The 24,362-nt window shown below is 39.3% G+C and overlaps 1 protein-coding gene across 2 annotated transcripts in view; it reads right to left on the bottom strand.

The window, feature by feature from the left end:
* mtor (mechanistic target of rapamycin kinase) overlaps positions 1-24,362 on the bottom strand; it is a 317,851-nt gene that overhangs the window by 170,574 nt on the left and 122,915 nt on the right. For both annotated transcript variants that reach the window (XM_051670135.1, XM_051670136.1), the window contains exon 29: positions 1,581-1,656. In XM_051670135.1, the coding sequence (XP_051526095.1) occupies positions 1,581-1,656 (76 nt within the window). The remainder of the gene's footprint in view (positions 1-1,580; positions 1,657-24,362) is intronic.

Below are 24,362 nucleotides of genomic sequence, written 5' to 3'. Positions count from 1 at the left end.
CTATCAATGCAAACACGCCCTAAACATGCTAAATTAGGTTCATTTTAGATTGTGCTTCATTCACAAAACTATGTGCCATTTGCCCGCCACAGTGAACATCACGCTAATACCACCCGAGGAAAGCAGGCGGTAAACTGAATTTTATTTAAAAGAGCTGTTTGAGTACATTTTCTATCATTCACAGCAGCAGTAATTAATAAATAATTATCAAATAATGGAGAAGTATAATGGCATTAATATAATGCCATTATAACCTGGCAAAAAAAACCTGGCAAAAAATCCAGATGTGGAGTGTAGTCAAGTGAACTTTCTGCATTTTAAAGAGATGATTCAGGTGTCTGGATCACAGTAGCGGAATGATGCTCTACAGTCCCGACAGAGTGTCAGATCACTGTGGTCTTCTACATCTTTGGCTATATAGTGTTCAGAACCGGTCCGCAAGATCAAAATTATGCCATGCAAATTGTGTTCAGCACAGATTTAGTGTTTGTGCCATTGGCTGATCTGCACAATTTTTTTTGTCAATCAGGCGCTAAACCACAACACAACAGTGCATTTACCAGGCACAATTCATTCTTAGTGAATTCCCCCCTTAGGCTTTTGGAACTTTTGTTGTTTCCCATTGTAAGAACAATGAGAAACAACATACTTTTGCAAAAATTAAATAAAAATAAACAAATATTGTGGTCTGATTTCAGAATAAAGAACAAAATATTCTACTTTTTATTATGTAAAGGACAAGAAGTTTTTCTTGACAATAAGTGTCAAGAAACTGGAAGAAAAGGTTTGACCTTATAAACTAGTAATACACTAACCCCATATACCCTTACCCCAAACATTTTATAAAACAGACAGTTCCTGCTTGAAAATCTGATAAGCCAAGTTTAAAGCTATTGTAAACAAAGCAGACATACTGCAAGCCAAAAATTACCAAAAACAACAACAACAAAAAAAGCAAACATAGAAGCAGTCCATAGGTATTGTGTATATCACAAGTCATCTGATGTCACATAATATCTTTGAAACTTCAGTAATTATTCTTGTCCTGCAGTGAGCTGTTAACTCAAGATCCATAGTGAATGGATCATTAAGTCACGAAGATGAACTCAAAAAAATGGATCAGTTAATTCATGAAACTTTATGAATGAAACTCATTCAAGTTTTCGAGTTAACTGATCAATGGAGAACAAGATTATCAGTGAATAATGACTTAAAGTCAGTCAGTTCCCCACAAAAACCTATCGTATGACATCAGAGACCTGGGAATATAGAGCATATGGTTGCATGGGACCCTTGTATGACACCTTTTTGGTGCTTTTTTTTTTATTTTTTTTAGGAGCTTGACAGATGTGGTGACTATCAATTGTCGTTGTATGGGAAAGAGCACGAAATTTCTCAGTTGGTGTTCCACTGCAAAAATAACAGCATATAGGATTGAAATGACATTATAGTGTGTAAATAATGGCATACATTTGAATTTTTGGGTGAACCGTTCTTTTAAGGGGTTTTTAGGGGGTATGTTGTGAAGTAAATCAGTGATGCATGATTAGACATATTGACAGATGGATGAAAGCTTTTACCAGTTCTCCGAAGTGCTTCATGGCATACTCCAGCACTCCTGACGCAGCCTCAGGCTGCTGGAGCTTATTGTTGATACTGAAAAGAGAGAAATAAACATTTTAGTCCAGAAACACTCAGTCTACTCTAATACAGCTGTTGAGGTTAGCTATACACAACAATCAGAACAGACGAACAGAATAAATAAGCCTAAATCAGTCCACAGTATGTGAGTGCAGTGGCAACAATTTCCCCTCTGCGCTCAAAGCATTCAATAATCACTCCACACAAGCTCCACTCCAGGTTGTCTATTTCCCGCTCCACGCTCACTCCACGCTCCCTCATTAGAGAAACCTCGCTCCATGTTCGTTCCATGGCAAAATTTGCACCTAACTACTACTCCACTGTAAAGTTATTTCAGCTACAATGTGCTTTACTGGAACACTAGCATTTGCCCAAACCTAAATTAAATTATTTATATTAACTACTTTTGAAAGATATCGGCAACATTCTCTGGATCAAATAAATTAAATAGTAAAAAAACAAACAAACATTAAATTCAATCACTGGAATAAATTCCCAAACTGAGAGAAAAAAAAAAAAAAAACATTAGGCCAATTCAGCATGCTTTTAAATTAAGCAAACCTCGTGCAGACGATGTATTAAATGAAAAATAAATACACAATACTAGGACAAAAGCTACAATATGCTTTATTGGAACACTAGCTTTTGCCCAAGTCTTCATATAAAATTATTCATGTTAGCTTAAACATTTGAAACATATCGGCAAAATTCTGTGGATTAAAAAAAACAAAAAGCAAAAACACAAAAAAAAACAGGAATAAATTACCAAATGGGAAAAAAAGCATTATCAGGCCAATGTATTATTGCTCTTCCTTCACTTAATTTATTAATATTATAAAAAAAAAACAATTACGTCTAGATAAGACATTCAAAACAATGTCCAATGCTGAGCTTACTTTCAGAAATAGTCAAACTATGCCATTTTAACAAATTTATAAGTTCAGTTGGTGTTTCAGGTTGTTAAAAGTTCTAAAATTCTATTTAATGTGGGACGTAATACAGTTGAGATGGTGATGCAGTAGATTAGGATGATAATATAATTATTCAAGATATTTAACATGGGAGAGAGATATGTATTACTGACCTTTAGATTTTCCTTCCACATGTAAACAAATATTATCATGTTTTCTACACACATGCCTTACAAGATTTTTTATTTTATTTTATTTTTTTGGTTACAATTGACAAAAGTTCACTATTGAGTGAGTAAATAAAATTAATGTTCAAAACCCTGTCCTTGTCTACGGTAAGCCTACAATAAAGATTTTTATTTAGTGCTGTCAGGATGGATTTGGCGTGAAATCGCAGGCACACGTCAATCATCCTTGCATGTTAACGTCATGAACGTAAGCTCAGAAAAACAGGTCTCGGATGAGTGTCGGGGAAGCGGGAAGCAAGTACAACAGCTGTTCAGTAGCGGCACGAAATAATTCTCCTAATGGATTTATAACTGTTTTTAACTGTTTGGCGAAGTTGTTGCTATAATGCTTGAATATGATTTCTGGTAGGGTTGTTGGAGCTTATATTGGTTGTCATGCTTTAATGAATCAAACAATTGTATATTTACTGTATATTTTATAAGTTAAATTTTTTCTGGTAAAGTTACTGTAACATGTCTTAGTCATCTTTGTGCTATATGATAAAAATGTGATTGAAGATTGTGCTTTAATAAGTAAATAATATTTGTTTTTAGGCCCCTAAGTGAGCAAGCCAAAGGCAACCGTGACAAGGAACAAAAAAAACTCCATAAGATGTTGGTTAATGGAGAAAAACAACCCTGGGAGAATCAAGGCTCACATTTGGGGCCCGTACCCTTCTGGCTAAACAGCAGGAATATACTGCCAATATTAGTTATATTTTGAGATTCCCCAAGTGTGTGTGTCATTGTTTTCTTATGCTATTTTTGTATTATTATTATTATTTATTATTTTTTTGCTTTTAGCAGATAGCCTGTTTAAACAGAGCTTATCACCATAGGCCACTATTAAAGGTAAATTCAAGTTGTTTATTATGTACCAATTTCATAGCATAGTAATGTATATTAATTTGTTTGGAGTGTAACCATTTCTCTATTATAAATTTATTTCCAAAGAAATTTTAACATTTATTATTGTAGTTGTTATAGTGCATATTTATTGTAGCTGTCCTCTTCTGCATATTCTGCATTTCGTGGCAACCTTCGGCATATCGCGGCGCCGTTTTGCGGCCCTCTTCAGCCTGTCGCGGCCCATGCAGTGTAACGCGGCGGCCCGTTTCAGCTTATCACGGCCCATTCGGCTCAGTTTCGCGGCTGGCCCACCGGAAAAAGTCCCTGTTCTCCCTATAGCCAGTCCACCCCTGGATAAAACACATGAATAATTACATTAAAATGTAATTAAGTGTTGTTTATCCTCCTCAAAGCAAGTAATATATCTGTTATAAACGTTTAAACAAATAAAATAATATCAACATGAAAATAGCACCTCGACTCATAAATATCTCCGAGTCCTCAAATCGTGAGATTCATACTAAGAGCAGTGCCGAATCACAAATTGTCAAATTTTCCTCTGCAAGTTACTTGCAGTTTAATGCTTCAACCGCTAGAGGGACAAAAGTTACATATAGTGTAGCTTTAACATTTGGTTGTGGCAATTACCTACCCACTCGCGTTCTCCTCGGCCGTCATTCATTTTCAATATAAACCAGTTAAGGAAGGAAGATGGAGCAGAGACACGAACGTGTAGTTGAAGGTAAGCTTTACTCAATAGTTCATTTTTATTTGTATAACGCATTACACAACACGCACCGTTTCAAAGCAGTTTTACAGAAAATAATGCTGTAACAGAAATTGAAGCTGTAATGTCTGTAATGTCTTAAAGTCTTCATTGTGGGGTTTGATAAAAAACGTGACTAGATTATACCTTTAAAAAAAGTGAGTGTGAACACCAAATACAGAGTCAAAGTGAAAACCCTCGCGCGGGAGGTGCAATATAACCAAGTGGCACTATCCGATACATTCTTTGTCAATATCAGATATTACACCTTTCATTCATGCCAATATTGTTTAACACTGCTTGGTGAATTATTGCTGCATTATGGGCCGTTAACAGGTGTTGTGCTTGTGATGAAGCGTTAGTGGAACGCTCTTGGAGCGAGAGAAAACAATGACGCTCAGATTAAAAAAAAAAAAAAAAACACTCCTGGCTCCAGGCAAAATCAGGCCGCTCCGCTTTCGCTCCGCTCACATACTCTGGCCTGCCAGCTGTGGTGCTGTCCAACATGTACTTGTACATACTTACTGTCTATTTGAAGTACAAGCCCATTCAGAGGACTTGAAGCTTTTATATAGTCTAAACCTTCACTGTAATGTCCATCACAGCCATAATACTGGCTGGAAATGAGCAAGAATAGGTCATTCCACAAACTTAAAGACTCCCTGACTGAGGCCGATAGCGTTTACACCTGGTACTAACATCTATCTCAGAGTGGTAATCACTAAAGAGAGTTTTAATCGGTGTTCAAGAGAGCTACAAAAAGTGGCACAAAGAACATAAAAATGGCTACTTATGTAGCAAAAAAACATTTTAAAGAGGCATTCAGTCATTCTCTAGCTAGCATTAGCATTACTCTTCTTCGTGTACTTTAAGTACCCATAAGACAGTGGTGTTATACACTGTACTGCCATCTATCGATGTAGATAAGCATGATCGTTTCTGCTGCCCCCATCAGCTCTGGAATATCATTTGCGTCTGGAAAGGTAATTTCTAAAGTTACTTACTACTACTAAAATATAATTGCTTTGCCTAAAAACAAACGTCAGAAATCAAGCGAACATGCTTCTGCTGTTAAAGACAGATATTTTTGTTCCTCATATCAATAATCTTTGGAGACTATGTTTCATGTCGTTTCTAAAGACAGATATTACCTTTATTAGAGAACTGCTTAGTGTAAAATAAACCTCAGTTATCTAGCAATACAGAATGTTATGGTAAAGGAAAGATTAGAATTGTTTTTGAAGATCAAATTTAGCATGTTCATTAATACTGTATTTGGCAAACTTGTTTTGTTTCCAAGCAACCAAAGTCACTGTTTACACAAAATTCACAACAATCGCTGTGCCAAGCTATTTGCACTAAATGAATCAAGACGTATGCTGTTTCATAGAGGTGGAGGTAGATAGCTTACTATGGCTGTGATAACAAAGAAATTAAAATTACAAGTTGCTTTCCGGTTGCGTTTGTAAACACAGCTGAAAACTGTCCATTACTAACATACGGTGACTACACACATCATTTTAAAAAGTTAGAGGGAAACTTGTATGAGTTCTCAGTAAATTCCACTGATACTATTTTAGAGAGTGGTCTAAACAATTAATAATTCATTACCTGTCCAACAAAAAAGAAGCAACATCGGCAGCACTACTCAGGTTTATCTCCATCAAATCTTTCCACCCTGTGTATGCCATCCTGATGTTTAATCTAGTTTTTTGCCTTTGCAGGTCTTTTTTTGCCTTTGCAGACCTTTTTCGCTTCTTCGCCATTACAGCTACTGAATCTCCCATTGTCTCTGCTTCTAAAGCACAATAATATGTTCCGTTGTGTTATTTTCACTCTTTGCATTACCAAACAATACTGCGCTTAGCATAGCCAAGTGTATCTGCTGTAGATAGGTGGCAGCCAATGAGCGCAAGGATTTTCTTTTTTGATGTTTAGTGAAACACCGCGGGTCATGTGATTTCAACATGGCGAAACACACTAAAGGGGTGACCCACACCATTCAGATCACTCTTCAAAAAAATAAAAATAATAAAATAATAATAATAATAATTTGTTAATGTGTAAAACTTTTTAAATTAGCCCCAAATTACTGAATGCACTTTTAAAGAGTTACACATATATTTGTGAAACACGTTGTCATTAATCATGTTGTAAACATGGATCATAAATTAACTGCTGCCATGATTATTCATTTGTTTCTATTATAATAACAACAGCAATGATGGACTCTGTCTTCCTTTACCAGCTTAAATGTTGAGGTTTGGAACAAGACAGTGGTAATACAGTACCTGCAGAAGAGCAGCAATTAACCAGTAAATTTGCACAATAAATTATATGTTGACCATTTTACTGTTACGCTTATGATTCTTCTAATGACCAATTGAAAACTTCCCATCTGGATGTACTCATGTGTAACGCAAGTCTGCAGTTTTCCTCGACTGCAACTGCCAGACTGCCAATACATCTGTTTTAACAGGGGCAAGGGAATCCCAGAGAAAGCTAATGATGCCATGACATTTATTATTGTTTGACTGGACTGTGTCCCAAAAATTAAAACTAACAAATTAATCTGTAATTATTTAGTAAAACAATAATATTTGTTATTTCTACCTAAAACATTGATCTTACAATAACTACTAAAAGGAAATGGCCAGCATGATTTGGCTAACTAGAACAAACCACAAAAAAAAAAATTACATAAAAATAAAAATGACAATACTATGTATTTTGTGTTTGATTGAAGTGAAAGATCCGATGGCATTACATAAGTGATCAGAGAATAATGACTGCTTTTATACTACAATATAAAAGAGATAGGCATCTTTTTAATTTTTATTTCTTGAGCACTCAACAAAACAACCAAAACATCTATGCTACATTTTAATTGTTGGCCTGTGTACATATGCGTCAGATGGCAGATGCATTGTGCCTCGTTGTTTTTCAGCATCACCTACTAATTAATTTGGAATGCCCAATTCCCATTGGGAGAAAAGGGGATAAAAAATAAATAAGATGCCGTGTCAAGTTAAAAATAGCTCAACTTTAAAAATTATGTTTTAAGACTTGCTGCACTTTTTAATGCAAAACATGCTTACACATTGCTGTAGGCAGGGTCCAAAATTAACACTTGCCAAGTACCAAATGCAAGTAAAACTTTGCTTTAGGGAGTAAATAAATAGTTACTTGCTATTGGCTGGTAACTTCAACTGCAACATAATAGGGAAGACCAAGGGAAGTTGTTACCGGGGATCTCAGTAACTATAAGTAGTAAAAAGTCCAATTGCGCAAATGGAGGCATCGTATGTTAGTTTGAAACACCTAGTTCAAATCGCTCTTAACCCCTCCTTGGTCTTAATGCTCAAGTCTCTACTTAAGGGTCAAATTGACACTTTTTATGTTCAATTAAAAAAAATAAATAAATAAATAAATAAAAAGATCTGTTTGCTCTTTCTACTTGTCTAGGTGCTAGCTAACACTAGAAAAAATATGTTTTTTCTTTATCAACTTCTTTCACAATACACAGATTTAGAAAGCAGGGGGTGCTCCAATGTGGTTTGTGACTCCGCCCACAGAAATTCAGTCTTTTTTCCCCCCACAAAACATGGGGAACATCCACCCTTTCCCCATGTTTTGTGGAATATCTCAACCTCTGAATGGACTACAAATGTGATCTATATCATTTGAAAGCCAGGAACCTCATAGTCAGATACATATTCAACCGATTATTTGTTTATAATACTTTTTTTATTTTTTGCTGAACTGAGACATAACAGTGGATTATTTACCCAGACAAGCTAAGAGACAAGTATATATATATATATATATTTATTTATTTAGTAGAAAACAACCTAAAAGTAAGAGCTGATATAGAATTTCGGACTATTTGGGGCTTACAGAAGCAGTGATCAGAGCAGACGTGACTTTTTTTTATTCACTTTTTTATTTTTATTCACAGTGCCACTTTCAAACTCTTTTGATGATTATTTGAACAAAATATTCCAATAACTAATAACTTTAATTTCCATTTATTCTCCTTTTTTAAGTTTTGTTTTTTTATTTTCATTTGAACATATCAAACATTTAATAAACAAAAAGAACACTGAAATAACAAATATATATATAAAAAAAATTATTGTTTGCAATTGTGTCTGTTGTCAATGAGTGTTTGTTAATGTCTGTGTGTATGTACTTATGCACTTTTTGTGTGGGGGGGGTGTAAAATTATTAGTAAGAGTGTTCTTATAATAACATTGAGCTTTTATGGTGAGGGTTCTCAAAAAAGGCTGGATGTCTATGGGCGGAGTTGGGGCTCCCCCTGACTTTCAGATCTGTATACTGTGATACTGTGAATATTTTCTAGTGTTTGCTGCCATTTAGTGGAATGATCCAAGACTAAAAGTAGGGAGATAGAGCCAACAGAGCCTTTATTACAAGCTTTTGAAGCTTTTTTTTAAACACAATTTTTGAAGCTGCATTGGGATGTCCCCTGCCTTTCAGATCTGTATATTGTGGTACAGGATGATAGAGAAAAAAATCTATTTTAAAAAATTTATTTAAAAAAATTTAAAAAAATTTTTTAGTGTTAGCTGGCACCTAGACAAACAATGTAAGACCAAAAGTAGAGAGATAGAACAAACTGAGTCTTTATTACAAGCTTTTGAAATTGCTCAATAGGGCAGTTTCAAAAAAGAAAAAAGGGTCAATTTGACTATTAAGGACAAAATAGACTGTATAATACATGGAATTTAAAAGAAATGACATTGCCAGGTTCAGATCACCTCTGTGGAGGATGCCATGAAGTTTCAGGCCAAGAACTTAAACCTGATGCAAGTCAGTGTTAAAAATTTTAAAGGGTCAAATTGACCCATTTTTGAATTCTACCCTCCATGGTCGATTTTCACTATCATATTTTTGTTATCGCTATAAGGTAAAAAAGCAAACAATCAAACCACACTGGCAAGGGTCAACTATATTGTAAAGGTAGATTTTTACAGAAAGGTAATGTGTTCTTAGGTATTTTTCATGAAAGTCAGGTTGGAGCATGTTTTTAAATTTTTTTGGGGGGCTGTCACATGTGTTTTGAATGTCATAAATGAATAACATTTATCAATTACAATATTTGTTGGCCAGAACAATGTTTTGATATTTTGTACATAACCTTTTCCATTTTTGTTTCACAAAATGTTTTGTGACTCAAAATGTAAAATATAATATGAACTAAAATATGAAAGAAAAAAAAATCACAAACGTGTCTTCAATGCGTTTAATGGCTGGTGAGAAATATTTATTGCCAGTTTATTTCCTCAGTTTCCTCAACATTAGTCATGGATCAAAGTTACAAATTTAATATGAAACATTGGAATAATCACAAAAACAATTTGCTACTACAACAGCATTTCCATGCCATGTTTTAAAAAGAGCAAAATTATCACTTCTGGGGATGCTGGCATAAATCAGAAATGAAAATGTAAGTTGAAGCCACTGTGGCTCTTTTATTAAATGTGATAAATTACTTGCAAATTAGCATGCAGACTAAACACTTTGACGAACTTTGTGTTTGTTAGTGTTCAGCGGCAGATGTCTTATGTCTGGGAGTGAAAGCCTGTGAAGACAGTTCTGGAGGCAATAATAGACAATAATAATAAATAAACTTTGGCATTTCAGAATAAGCAGAGCAACTTTTGAGATGCTTTGCGACAATTTTGATGATATTCTCTGAGCGAATCATGTAATATTATGGCATGCTGAGGCAAAGACTTTAATGCGCTTATATATTCCTATATAAATTATATAGAAATAGATTAAATAAATGCGCTTTCATCGTAGTTTATGTGCATTCTCCATATCGAATTAAAAAATGTATCCAAATCAAGCAAGTTCATATGTTTTTATGCACTTTTTGGAGATTATATTAGCATCTTGGCATTTCCATCCCGAATTTTTATGCTATGTGACAAAATTCACATATACATCGAATACCCATGATAAAATCGTGACGATTTTGCTGATGATGTAAAATTCAGCAATATCGTGAATATTGCGATGATTTTAATGAGACTTTTATTTGGCCATTAAGTTTGAGTGCATCAGTAGACCAATTTCATGATCCTTCAGGGCTGTATAATTAATCAAAATAACATCAAAATGGAGATATGATCATATGTGATTATTTAACTGCCAAAGGCTGCGATTAAAGACTGAATAACATGGTCTGTGTGCGCTTCAGAATGAACCGCTGATCTGTGCTTGCAATTCGAAACAATAGTAACTGCTATTAAGTTATTATACAAATCTACAAACGCGGAACAGCAGAGTTTGACAGCGGTTCACAAGATGCAAAACGCGTAACTGTCAAACAAACATGGCCCTTTCCGTTTCATAATATATGCTCCTGATGAAGGTGAAATAAACATGACTGCATGCAGTGTCAAAATAAAAACCCCAGTTTAGGGTGAAGTAAATAGGACAGAAATATATTAATTTATAAAATTAACAAATATTATCCTGAAAATAATAATAATTCAGTATTATATTATAATAAACTTGACTGGGTTCCACAGTAATAATTTAGTACTATGCAAATAGTTTTTGCACACCTTGTTCATTCACAAAAAAAATGTTTTAGTAAAAATATATGAAGATAAATAAGATTTCTATTAAGCTTCCATATATGATTGCATGTTAACTATAAGTATAAATGTGCAAATTAATGAAAATGATTACATTTTACTCTCCCTTGTGTTAATTAATTGAAAAACTGTGGGAAACATGCCTTCATCATTTTTAAATAGATTTTTATTTAATGCCTTTGAAATATTAATTATACATGGCTACAATGGCTGTTTAGATGAAATGATGGTTCCTCTGATTAAAATTTATGCTATTTCAGAGCAAAAACATAATTATCGAGATGTATATCGAATATCATCAATTTGCTGAAAAATATCGAGATATAAATTCTGCAGCCATATCGCCCAGCCCTAATGTAAACCCAGCTGTTGGCAAGTGTTGCAAAAAGTTAATTTTATAACCTGGCTGTGGGAACAAGTACCTGTGCCCATCTCTACTGATTACTATATTTGTTTCAGTGAGCACCCTGCCACCATGAAGTCTGACTATGAGACATAAGTAACATATGCAATGACCTGCAGACAACCCTTCATGGAACATTTACGTCTCTGCCCGTAAGACATTGCAGTTGGTGTCTCTTTCCTGCTTTTTAAAATCCCTCATGGGCAGCATGCTTTCTCAATGACCTCAACTAAATGCACAGACATAGAGATAAAAAAACAAGACAGAAAGTGAGTACTGGTGGTTGCTTTCTATGCTCAATATTTTGGAAACAGCAGCCGAGGCACATTACTGTCATAACAGAAAATAAATGATTAGACTGATTAGTATACAGGATAGAAGCTCATTGGAGATGCTCAAGACCCTGCAGGCCTGAAAAAGACTGCACAACATCAGAGTGCATTATTGCTCTGGAAAGCTGTGTTTTGTCGTTGCCGAGAAATATAGTCATCTTTACAAGTTCCCAGGCTGCTACAATGACCATTTCTGAGGAAGAACTTGTCACTGGATTTGGTAGATTTGCAGGGATATTTTGGGGAATTCACTAAGAATGAACTGCGCCCAGAAAAAGCACTGTTTATTTGCATGCGCTTGTTTAGTGCCTGATTCACTGAAGGAAAATCAGGCAGCAGTGCAAACACATCCACAAAATATGCAATTCCTATCTTGTGGGCTGGTTCTGAGTGCTGTATAGCAGAGGATGCAGCAGACCACCATGAATCATCTATTTAACATGCCGAAAGGGTGTTGGACTAAACTGCGCATGTGGATTTGTCAGATTTTAATGCTCTTCAACATTATTGATGATTATTTGATGAATTACTGCTGCCATGATCAAAAGAACATGTACACAAACACCTCTTTTACATTAAAGCTCCTGAAGTTTGCAAACAACACTACTGTCATCAGCCTCATCCAAGATGACGATAATTTGGTATATAGAAGGGAGGTTGAATGGCTGGCTCACTGGTGCAGTCAAAACAACCTGGAGATGAACACACTAAAAACAGTGGAGATGATTGTGGACTTTGAGGAACACCCCAACATTGACCCCGCTCACCATTCTAAACAGCACTGTGGCAACAGTGGAATCATTCAGGTTCCTGGGCACTACCATCGCACAGGACCTGAAGTGGGAGACCCACATTGACTCCATTGTGAAAAAGGCCCAGCAGAGGATGTACTTCCTTCGCCAGCTTCAACCTGCCACAGGCGCTGCTGATACAGTTCTACTCGGCAGTCATCGAGTCTGTCCTCTGCACTTCAGTAACTGTCTGGTTTGGTGCAGCTACAAAATCAGACATCAGAAGACTACAAAGGACAGTTCAGACAGCTGAGAGGATCATTGGTTGCCCCCTGCCCTCCCTTCAAGAACTGTACACTTCCAGAGTGAGGAAAAGGGCTGGACAAATCACTCTGGACCCCACTCACCCAGCCGACTACCTTTTTGAACTGTTCCCTTCTGGACGGCACTACAGAGCACCAAGCACCAGAACCATCAGGCACAGGAACAGTTTTTCCCCCTCAGGCTATCCATCCAATAAACAGTTAAAACTGCCCTATTGAGCAATAATTATGGGCAATACAAAGCTTAGTCTACTTATATTTTTCCAACATACCATACCTCTTCTGCCATTACATTCCCTTGCATCTATATATAACAGATTTGTATTTGTATATTGTAAATATATATATTGTCTTATTGTGTATTTCTATATATACTTATATTTTCTATTCACTTTTTATTTTGACTCTTTTTATTATTATCTCTGTCATGTTGCTGTATTGTTTGTGCACTGGAAGCTTCTGTCACCAAGACAAATTCCTTGTACGTTTAAGCATACTTGGCAATAAAGCTAATTCTGATTCTAAATTCAGTTCATTGCCTGCTTTCCTCAGGCAGTAATAGTGTGATGTGTTACATCCTCCCCAGTCTAGGGGTTGAGTTAACTGCGTCCTTTTATATTGACTTATCAGCCATTGTTTAATCCAGAAAACCCTTAGATCTCAACATCAAAGCACTTCCTTTGAAATAAAACAAACTGGTCCAGTGAGCACAAAGGGAACTCCAGCCTGTCTTTCGAGAAGTTAACTGAGTTACAGTGAGGGCTGTTATAACACACATACTTCCTGTGACACATGCTAGAGCAGCACCACAATTTCTAGATGTGCATTTCAATGATGATGAATGGTAATAAGAATCTCAATGATGCCTATGGAGACCAAGAAGACACTACAAACCCTCTGTCTCCAGCATCTGTATAACAGCTCTGGACACAATCTGTGTCTAAACACATCTAAACAAAAACAGATGACAGCCTCAAATGACATGCATTAGAAAGTCAATTCAGCAGTATCGACAATCAGAGGAAGTGTTAAAGCCTAGAGTCCCTTTAGAGTGAATTTAAGGAAAACTGTATTTGTGTTTCTATTGTTGTATACAGATTACAGTCCAAAATGGCTTATTATTGGGGGGGGGGGGAACAGTTTGAAAATCTATGAATAAATATAGCTGCAAGCAGCAATGATCAGGGCCAAATACTTCTGGCATGCATAATGCAAATAATGACAAGACTAGTTGAGGCAGGGTTCGAACATCCGACTTTTAGTGTCATAGTCCAAAGTTTTAACCACTGAGCCACACAATTGACAAGTGTAAATAACAGCAAAGAGACATTCCAAGTTCAGAGTACAAAATTGCTGACAAAATGTTATTACAGCTAAGTAGTTTTGAATTGAAGCAGGAATTATGCAGTGAAGTATGGCCTACATTGTAGTGAGCACAACATAAAGACTCAGAGGTCAACAGAAGTAACACAAAAGTGTTGGTTATCATGCTAATGACTAGCATGCTAACCAATCAACATGCTAAGCTATCAAAGTCAGTATCAGAATCAGAATGAGCTTTATTGCCAAGTATGCTTACACAAACAAGGAATTTTTCTTGGTGACAGAAGCTTCCAGCGCACAAACAATACAGCAACAAGATAATAATAAAAAAAAAAAAAAAAAAAGCCAATATAAGTATATATAGAAATACACAATAAGACAATTTTATATATATATATATATATATATATATATATATATATATATATATACAGGTGCATCTCAATAAATTAGAATGTCGTGGAAAAGTTAATTTATTTCAGTAATTCAACTCAAATTGTGAAACTCGTGTATTAAATAAATTCAGTGCACACAGACTGAAGTAGTTTAAGTCTTTGGTTCTTTTAATTGTGATGATTTTGCTCACATTTAACAAAAACCCACCAATTCACTATCTCAAAAAATTAGAATACATCATAAGACCAATAAAAAAAAAACATTTTTAGTGAATTGTTGGCCTTCTGGAAAGTATGTTAATTTACTGTATATGTACTCAATACTTGGTAGGGGCTCCTTTTGCTTTAATTACTGCCTCAATTCTGCATGGCATGGAGGTGATCAGTTTGTGGCACTGCTGAGGTGGTATGGAAGCCCAGGTTTCTTTGACAGTGGCCTTCAGCTCATCTGAATTTTTTGGTCACTTGTTTCTCATTTTCCTCTTGACAATACCCCATAGATTCTCTATGGGGTTCAGGTCTGGTGAGTTTGCTGGCCAGTCAAGCACACCAACACCATGGTCATTTAACCAACTTTTGGTGCTTTTGGCAGTGTGGGCAGGTGCCAAATCCTGCTGGAAAATGAAATCAGCATCTTTAAAAAGCTGGTCAGCAGAAGGAAGCATGAAGTGCTCCAAAATGTCTTGGTAAACGGGTGCAGTGACTTTGGTTTTCAAAAAACACAATGGACCAACACCAGCAGATGACATTGCACCCCAAATCATCACAGACTGTGGAAACTTAACACTGGACTTCAAGCAACTTGGGCTATGAGCTTCTCCACCCTTCCTCCAGACTCTAGGACCTTGGTTTCCAAATGAAATACAAAACTTGCTCTCATCTGAAAAGAGGATTTTGGAACACTGGGCAACAGTCCAGTTTTTCTTCTCCTTAGCCCAGGTAAGATGCCTCTGATGTTGTCTGTGGTTCAGGAGTGGCTTAACAAGAGGAATACGACAACTGTAGCCAAATTCCTTGACATGTCTGTGTGTGGTTGATGCCTTGACCCCAGCCTCAGTCCATTCCTTGTGAAGTTCACCCAAATTCTTGAATCGATTTTGCTTGACAATCCTCATAAGGCTGCGGTTCTCTCGGTTGGTTGTGCATCTTTTTCTTCCACACTTTTTCCTTCCACTCAACTTTCTGTTTACATGCTTGGATACAGCACTCTGTGAACAGCCAGCTTCTTTGGCAATGAATGTTTGTGGCTTACCCTCCTTGTGAAGGGTGTCAATGATTGTCTTCTGGACAACTGTCAGATCAGCAGTCTTCCCCATGATTGTGTAGCCTAGTGAACCAAACTGAGAGACCATTTTGAAGGCTCAGGAAACCTTTGCAGGTGTTTTGAGTTGATTAGCTGATTGGCATGTCACCATATTCTAATTTTTTGAGATAGTGAATTGGTGGGTTTGTTAAATGTGAGCCAAAATCATCACAATTAAAAGAACCAAAGACTTAAACTACTTCAGTCTGTGTGCATTGAATTTATTTAATACACGAGTTTCACAATTTAAGTTGAATTACTGAAATAAATGAACTTTTCCACGACATTCTAATTTATTGAGATGCACCTGTATATATATATATATATATATAGACACGTACAGTTGTGCTCAAAAGTTTGCATAACCTGGCATTGATTTTGAAAATATGACTGATCATGCAAAAAAACTTTTATTTAAGGATAGTGATCATATGAAGCCATTCATTATCACATAGTTGTTTGGCTCCTTTTTAAATCATAATGATAACAAAAATCACCCAAATGGCCCTGATCAAAAGTTTACATACCCTTGAATGTTTGGCATTGTTACAGACACACAAGGTGACACACACAGGTTTAAATGGCAATTAAAGGTTAATTTCCCACACCTGTGGCTTTTTAAATTGCAATTAGTGTCTGTATATAAATAGTCAATGAGTTTGTTAGCTCTCACATGGATGCACTGAGCAGGCTAGATACTGAGCCATGAGGAGCAGAAAAGAACTGTCAAAAGACCTGCGTAACAAGGTAATGGAACAATCAGTACTGTTCAATCACTTATTAAGTGGAAAATTCAGGGATCTCTTGATACCAAGCCAAGGTCAGATAGACCAAGAAAGATTTCAGCCACAACTGCCAGAAGAATTGTTCGGGATACAAAGAAAAACCCACAGGTAACCTCAGGAGAAATACAGGCTGCTCTGGAAAAAGACGGTGTGGTTGTTTCAAGGAGCACAATACGACGATACTTGAACAAAAATGAGCTGCATGGTCGAGTTGCCAGAAAGAAGCCTTTACTGCGCCAATGCCACAAAAAAAAGCCCGGTATACAATATACAATATGAGGGGGTGTGAGCTCTAAAGGCACGGGAATCTTGTGAAAGTTGATGGCAAGATGAATGCAGCATGTTATCAGAAAATACTGGCAGACAATTTGCATTCTTCTGCACGAAAGCTGCGCATGGGCGCTCTTTGACTTTCCAGCATGACAATGACGCCAAGCACAAGGCCAAGTTGACCCTCCAGTGGTTACAGCAGAAAAAGGTGAAGGTTCTGGAGTGGCCATCACAGACTCCTGACCTTAATATCATCGAGCCACTCTGGGGAGATCTCAAACATGCAGTTCATGCAAGATGACCAAAGACTTTGCATGACCTGGAGGCATTTTGCCAAGACGAATGGGCAGCTATACCACCTGCAAGAATTTGGGGCCTCATAGACAACTATTACAAAAGACTGCACGCTGTCATTGATGCCAAAGGGGGCAATACACAGCATTAAGAACTAAGGGTATGCAGACTTTTGAACAGGGGTCATTTCATTTTTTTCTTTGTTGCCATGTTTTGTTTTATGATTGTGCCATTCTGTTATAACCTACAGTTGAATATGAATCCCATAAGAAATAAAACAAATGTTTTGCCTGCTCACTCATGTTTTCTTTAAAAATGGTACATATGTTACCAATTCTCCAAGGGTATGCAAACTTCTGAGCACAACTATGTACAAATACAAATCTGTGATACAGTGCAAGGGAATGTAATGCAGAAGAGGTAGGATATGTTAAATAAATATAATTCACTAAGCTATGTATTGCACGTAATTATTGCACAATGGGGCAATTTTAACCATTCATGAGATTGACAGCCTGAGGGGAAAAAAACTGTTCTTGTGCCTGATCGTTCTGGTGATCAGAGCTTTGTAGTGCCGGCCAGAAGGCAACAGTTCAAAAAGGTAGTGGCAAGGGTGAGACCAGAGAGATTTTTCCAGCCCTTTTCCTCACTCTGGAAGTGTACAGTTCTTGAAGGGAGGGCAGGGGGCAACCAATAATCCGCTCAGTCGTCCGAACTTTCTTTTGTAGTCTTCTGATATCCGATTTCATAGCTGAACCAAACCAGACAGTTATTGAAGTGCAGAGGACAGACTCAATGACTGCTGAGTAGAACTGTATCAGCAGCTCCTGTGGCAGGTTGAAGCTGGCGAAGGAAGTACATCCTCTGCTGGGTCTTTTTCACAATGGAGTCAATGTGGGTCTCCCATTTCAGACAGAGGGATCCTTGATGGTGCAGTCATTGATATACAGGGAGAAGAGTAGTGTTGAGAGCACACATCCCTGGGGGGCACCAATGCTGATCATACATGTGCTGGAAGTGAATTTCCCCAGTCTCACTAGCTGCTGCCTGTCCATCAGAAAGCTGGTGATCCATTGACAGATAGATTTGAGAACAGAGAGCTGGGTTAATTTATTCCATAGGAGAGCTGGTATGATGGTGTTGAAAACCGAACTGAAATCCACAAAAAGGATCCTTGCATATGTCCCTGGTCTGTCCAGATGTTGCAGGATATGATGCAATCCAATGTTTACTGCATCATCCACAGATCTGTTTGTTCTATAAGCAAACTGAAGGGGATCCAGAAAGGGTCCAGTGATGTCCTTCAGGTGGGCCAACACCAGTCTCTCAAAATTACTTCATGATCACAGAGTGATGGGTCTGTAGTAATTCAATCCTTTGATCTTGGGTTTCATTGGGACAGGGATGATAGTGGAGCATTTGAAGCAGCAGGGAAATTCACACTGCTCCAGTGATCTGTTGAAGATCTGTGTGAAGATGGGGGCCAGCTGGTCAGCACAGGATTTTAGACAAGTGGGTGAAATACCATCTGGACACTGTGCTTTTCTTGTCTTTTGTTTTCAGAATACCCGGCACACATCCTCTTCACAGATCTCAAGTGCAGTTTGAGTATCAGGGGTATATATTTGTGTGAAGTGAAGGTCAGAGCGGGTGTGGGGTGTGAGACTGAGCTTTTCAAGTCTACAGTAAAACACATTCAGGTCGTCAGCCAGCTGCTGATTCCCTACAGTGTATCGTGTTAAAGATAAACATACCATTTACTTTTGAACTGTAAGTATATACATCCAAGTATATGTAAAAACAATCTAAGTTTGTAGTAGCAGCAAAAAAAAAAAAGATAAACGTCAAAATCCAACATGGTGTCCACTGTAATGAGCAGTGTGTTAACCCCGTGTGACCCCGCTTGGACTGTGTTTTGTCTTCACTATACACTCGGGCACATTAACGCACGGGCTTATATGGGCTGAAGCCCAGGGGCCTACAACTCACATGGGGCCCAGCGGGAGGAGCAGGTTTAAACGCTTTCAGTGGGAGACGCGATTGTTGACATGGTGACAGTGCGCAACCGTTAAAGGCGTCCATGCTGTGCTTGTTCAATGAACAGCAGTTCCACCCCACTCAACATCTTGAAGGGGGCCTCAGCGGACCAGCAAGCGCATGGGCCCAGAGGTGCCTTAAAGCGCCCCCTGTATATGCTATGAGATTTTGTAGCCAAAGTAGAAAAACATTGTGACATAAAAGTCAAATCAAGTGAAATCATTTTTATTTTTATAGTTTTTATTTTTTTTTTAATTTGTGCTTTTCCCAATAGGCATTGTTCCAAAGCAGCTTTCCAGAAAATCAGCTGCAATGTCTGCAACTTCTCAACCAACTACTTGAAACATGACTTTCTATAGCTGGGTATTATTTTAGGGAAAACTGTTTGCTGTAAAAAATTATTATTGTTGTTATTATTATTTTGCATGTTTATTAGGGGCTAATAGTTACAAATCAAAAAGGGAAATAGAAAATGCACACAGCAGTCACGCTCAGGTTTCAGAAGGTTAATATAAGGGGTCCATTTCAATCAACAGGCGTGGAGTGATCAGAGGGAAAAATTATTTTGTTTCCAAGCCAAATGGTTCAGAAGATATGCACAAAAGAAAAGTAAATATTTGTACTGGTGGTGGTGCTACTGAGTTTGTTCTAGACAGCCCAAATTTGGTCTGGGGGCTATTAATACCTTCCCTTATGAACCATTTATAGGGCTACCTATACCTAACAAGAAAACCAACAGCTTCACTAGGGCCAGGGTCTTCAGATGGGGGTCCATGGTGGCACTGCATATTACAGTCTGATCCACTATTGACTCGCACGAGAGCGATAGTGAGATTAAAAGTTCCTCAACATGCTGAGGTCCTTTTGACACCTGCTTGCCAAATCTTCATATTCGAAAATGTTTGCATATTCGCGCATTCTGTTTTATTTAGTCATACACTGAATGGAAAGCTAAGCAATATTAAAAGTGTGACGAAACCACACTAGTCAACGGAAGCATGTAGCACAGGCAAATCTTTTGCTGGAACACTGCTCATCATGAGCCGCTAATAGCACGACATAGATCAGTTTCAGCACCGCTGCAGTAGAGGGTCATGCAAGTAAACATCATCTGCTTTGTGTTGGTCTTGCTGTGCGGTTGAGCGAATGACAGCCTACAGTTTCTTGTATTATTAGCTGCTTTTTGCTTTCAGACAAATAGCCTACTTGGTGTAAATAAATAGTTACTGCTGAGATTATCATCCTGGCATAGGCTTTCCACACACACACACACACACACACACACACACACACACAAGACAGTGACTCTCAAATCAACAATTTAAAACAAAAGTTAAATAAAAAATTAACATTCATGAATCATTTACTCACCCTCATGCCATCCCAGATGTGTATGCTTGCTTTCTTCCATAGAACACAATCCAAGATTTTTAAAAGATTATCTCATCTCTGTAGGTCCATACAAAGCAAGTGAATGGTGAGCAAAACTTGTTTGTGCTTCAAAAAACACATAAAGGCAGCATAAAGGTAATACATAAGACCCCAGTGGTTTAATCCATGCCTTTTGAAGTGATCCAATCAATTTTGGGTGAGAAAAGACCAAAATATAGCTCCTTTTCCCCCCACTATTAATCTTGACATCAGCAGTCTCCTTGGTGAACATGATTTTAAGTTTGATAACAATTCCTAGCACAATCTAGTGCTTTGCGTATGGGACAAGCACAAGTAATCGAGCTCGTGGCACAGCAGTTGCCAACGGAGAACCTCCTGGTATATGCCGACTTGAGGAAAGCCATCCTGCAACGGGCCGGCCAGACACCAAAGCAGCAGCGCCAACGCTTCCACTCCTTTGCCCAGCAGCTCCGGGACGCCTGTCAGAGGATGTTGCTGGCTGAGCAACGCAACGTTGGAGCTGTGATCGACCTGGTGTTACTGGAGAGTTTGTCACTCGACTTCCGAGAGGGACGGCAGAGTGGGTCCAGTGCCACCACCCGGCATCACACCAAACGGCCATCCAGCTGGCAGAGGACCACATGGTGGCATATTCAGGAGCCGGCAAGCCCCAATATCCTTCTCTCTCTCGTGTACCCTCCTACCCCTTCTTTCCGTCCTGTTCCTCCTCCCCGAAAACGTGGAGTGCCCCCTCCCAAACTGGCTCCAGGGACTGCACAACCTGCCAGTTTCCCCTGCCCCTCTCCACTCTCACTCCCAGGTTGGTGGACCCATGCGTGGAGTCTGGGCTGGTCTGTTGGAGCTGTGGCGAGCCCAGGCATTTCTGGGACCAATGCCCGGTAATGGAGGTGAGGACATTGGTTTGGGTCCCTGATGCGCCGCAGGCCACCCCTGATCGAGCTGGGACGTACCGCATACCCGTGAGTATTAAGGGGGGTACATACCAGGCCTTGGAAGTCTCGGCTTCCCCAGCCCTTAGAGGATTCCCCGCCTGGGATTTCCCTCTGAAGCAGACGCGAGACGAAACACTTAGGCACGCCTTCGACCAAGTGAGAGTGATTAATGGTCAACTTTTCTATTATAAATAACCGGTTGTATTGAGTGACCAGGACACACAGACAAAAGAAGATACAACCCACTTGTTGATACAGAAGAGCCGTCGGGAAATGTTATTCCAGACGGCTCATTATAATCCAATGGTGGGTCACTTAGGGCAGGAAAAGACACTGAACCATGTCATAGTGGCCTGTTTCTATTAGCCGGGCATTCACGGGGATGTTCATAGATGGTGAATCCGCCAGCCACCAGCAAACGGACAGCTTGGTTGAACGGTTTAATCAAACCCGAAAAACATGATTCATAAATTTGTCCATGAAGATACTCGGAATTGGGATTAGTGGCTTGAACCTCTGTTATTTGCAGTTCGAGAGGTCCCGCAAGCCTCCACGGGGTTCTCCCCATTTGAATGATTGTATGGGCGTATGTGTCTTGCACATTGTGAGGGAAAATTGGGAGGAGGGACCTTCAAACAGCAAAAACAAAATTCAACACGTTCTTGACTTGAGAGCAAAACTCCACACTTTGGGGCAAATATTGCTGCCGAATTTGATATAGGCTCAAGAATGTCAGTCTCGGCTGTATAACAGGGGAGCTCGGCTACGGGAATATACACAGGGAGATAAAGTCCTTGTATTACTACTCACATCAAGCTCTAAATTACTCGCAAACTGGCAAGGGCCCTTTGAGGTCACACAACGAGTTGGGAAAGTCAATTATGAGGTTAATCAAACAAATAGGGGTGGAGCATGGCAAATTTACCAACTCAACCTCTTAAAACCGTGGAGGTGGCCTCCGTGGCTTTGGCGACAGTTGTACCACAGAGGGAGGAGCTCGGGCCAGAGGTGAACTCAAAAGCCGATCAAGACACCCCGGTCACTTTCGGAGACCACCTCTCACTGTCGCAAGTCACGGATGTGGCCCGGATGCAAAGAGAATTCTCTGATGTGTTTTCATCCCTTCCCGGTTGTACAAACCTCATAAAACACCATATCGAAACAACCCCAGGAGTAGTGGTACACAGTCGTCCCTACTGATTACCCGAGCACAAAAAAGAAGTGGTTCGGGAAGAATTAAAGGCCATGTTCGATATGGGGGTAATAGGAGGATCCCACAGTGACTGGGCCAGCCCGGTAGTGCTGGTTCCGAAGAGCGATGGCTCGGTCCGGTTCTGTGTGGATTATAGAAAGGTCAATGCGGTGTCTAATTTGATGCATATCCAATGCCTCGTATTGACGAACTGCTCGATCGGTTGGGCGCGGCTCGATTTATTCGACACTGGATTTAACAAAGGGTTATTGGCAGATCCCCTTAACACCAGTGTCCTGTGAGAAAACAGCCTTCTCCATACCATTTGGCTTACACAAATACGTGACCTTTCCGTTTGGTTTGTTTGGGGCCCCGGCTGTTTCAACGCCTTATGGACCGAGTTCTCAGACCACACTCCGCATACGCCGCTGCCTATCTGGATGACATTATTATATACAGTTGTGATTGGCAGCAGCACATGCAATATCTAAGAGTGGTTCTGAGGTCGCTGCAACTCATGGCAAACCCCAAGAAGTGTGCAATTGAACGGGTGGAGGTACGGTATCTGGGGTTCCACTTGGGTCACGGGCAGATGCGACCCCAAATTGAGAAGACTGCAGCGGTTAAGGCCTGCCCGAGACCCAAGACCAAAAATGAGGTGAGACAGTTCCTGAGGCTGGCTGAGAAAGAGCTCCAAGAAGGCCTCTGGATTATCTTGGGCACCCATCTTGGCTATTTGTATTATAGAAGGTTTGTGCCTAATTATTCGGATGTCACCAGCCCGCTGACCAATCTTACTAAAAAGTGAGCCCCAGACCCGGTCCAGTGGTCGGAGCCATGCCATCAGGCTTTTATGCAGGTGAAAGCTGCGCTTTGTGGCAGGCCATTGTTACATACTCCTGATTTTGCTCTCCCTTTTGTTGTACAGACTGATGTGTTGGACAGGGGGTTGGGAGCCTTGTTGTCCCAGGTGGTCGAGGGGGAGGAGTGCCCGGTGCTGTACATCAGCCAGAAGCTTTCAGCGAGAGAGGCAAGGAAGAGCACCATTGAGAAGGAGTGTCTGGCCATCAAGTGGGCAGTCCTCACCCTTTGGTACTACCTCCTGGGATGGGCTTTCACCCTCTGTTCGGACCACGCCCACTCCAGTGGCTCCACTGCATCAAGGATGACAACACGTGGATTACCCATTGGTATCTGGCTCTTCAGCCTTTTAAGTTCGAGGTGGTCCACAGGTACTCCCCCTCTAGAAATGGGGGGGGGGGTACTGGGCAGACCGGTTGGCTCCCTGGCCTGAGTCGGGCGGTGGGGGTATGTGGTGGTAGGAGAGCGAGATCGGGAGATGAGAATGGTAAGGATCACCACCTGGCAATGATTGTCTCAAACAGCTGTTTGTCATTGCAGTGAGAGTTGGAAATGGATTTAGGAGTGAGCCAGATGCCAGTAAAGCAGAGAGTGCTACGCACACACCCGTAGACTGTGCTGTGCCTATGAGCCCCTTTAAGATTATGCTGAAAAGTGAGTTTATTTATAAAAATTAATATTGTTTGTGTTGAATTCGCCAACTCCCGCTTCCTCCTTTCCATTAAGAAGAGACCTTTTACAG

This window comes from Myxocyprinus asiaticus, chromosome 33 (genome assembly GCF_019703515.2).
Source record: "Myxocyprinus asiaticus isolate MX2 ecotype Aquarium Trade chromosome 33, UBuf_Myxa_2, whole genome shotgun sequence".
NCBI classification, from domain to species: Eukaryota; Metazoa; Chordata; class Actinopteri; order Cypriniformes; family Catostomidae; genus Myxocyprinus; species Myxocyprinus asiaticus.
The sequence above is the reverse complement of the archived record's forward strand: the minus strand, read 5'-3'. Positions and strand labels throughout refer to the sequence as shown.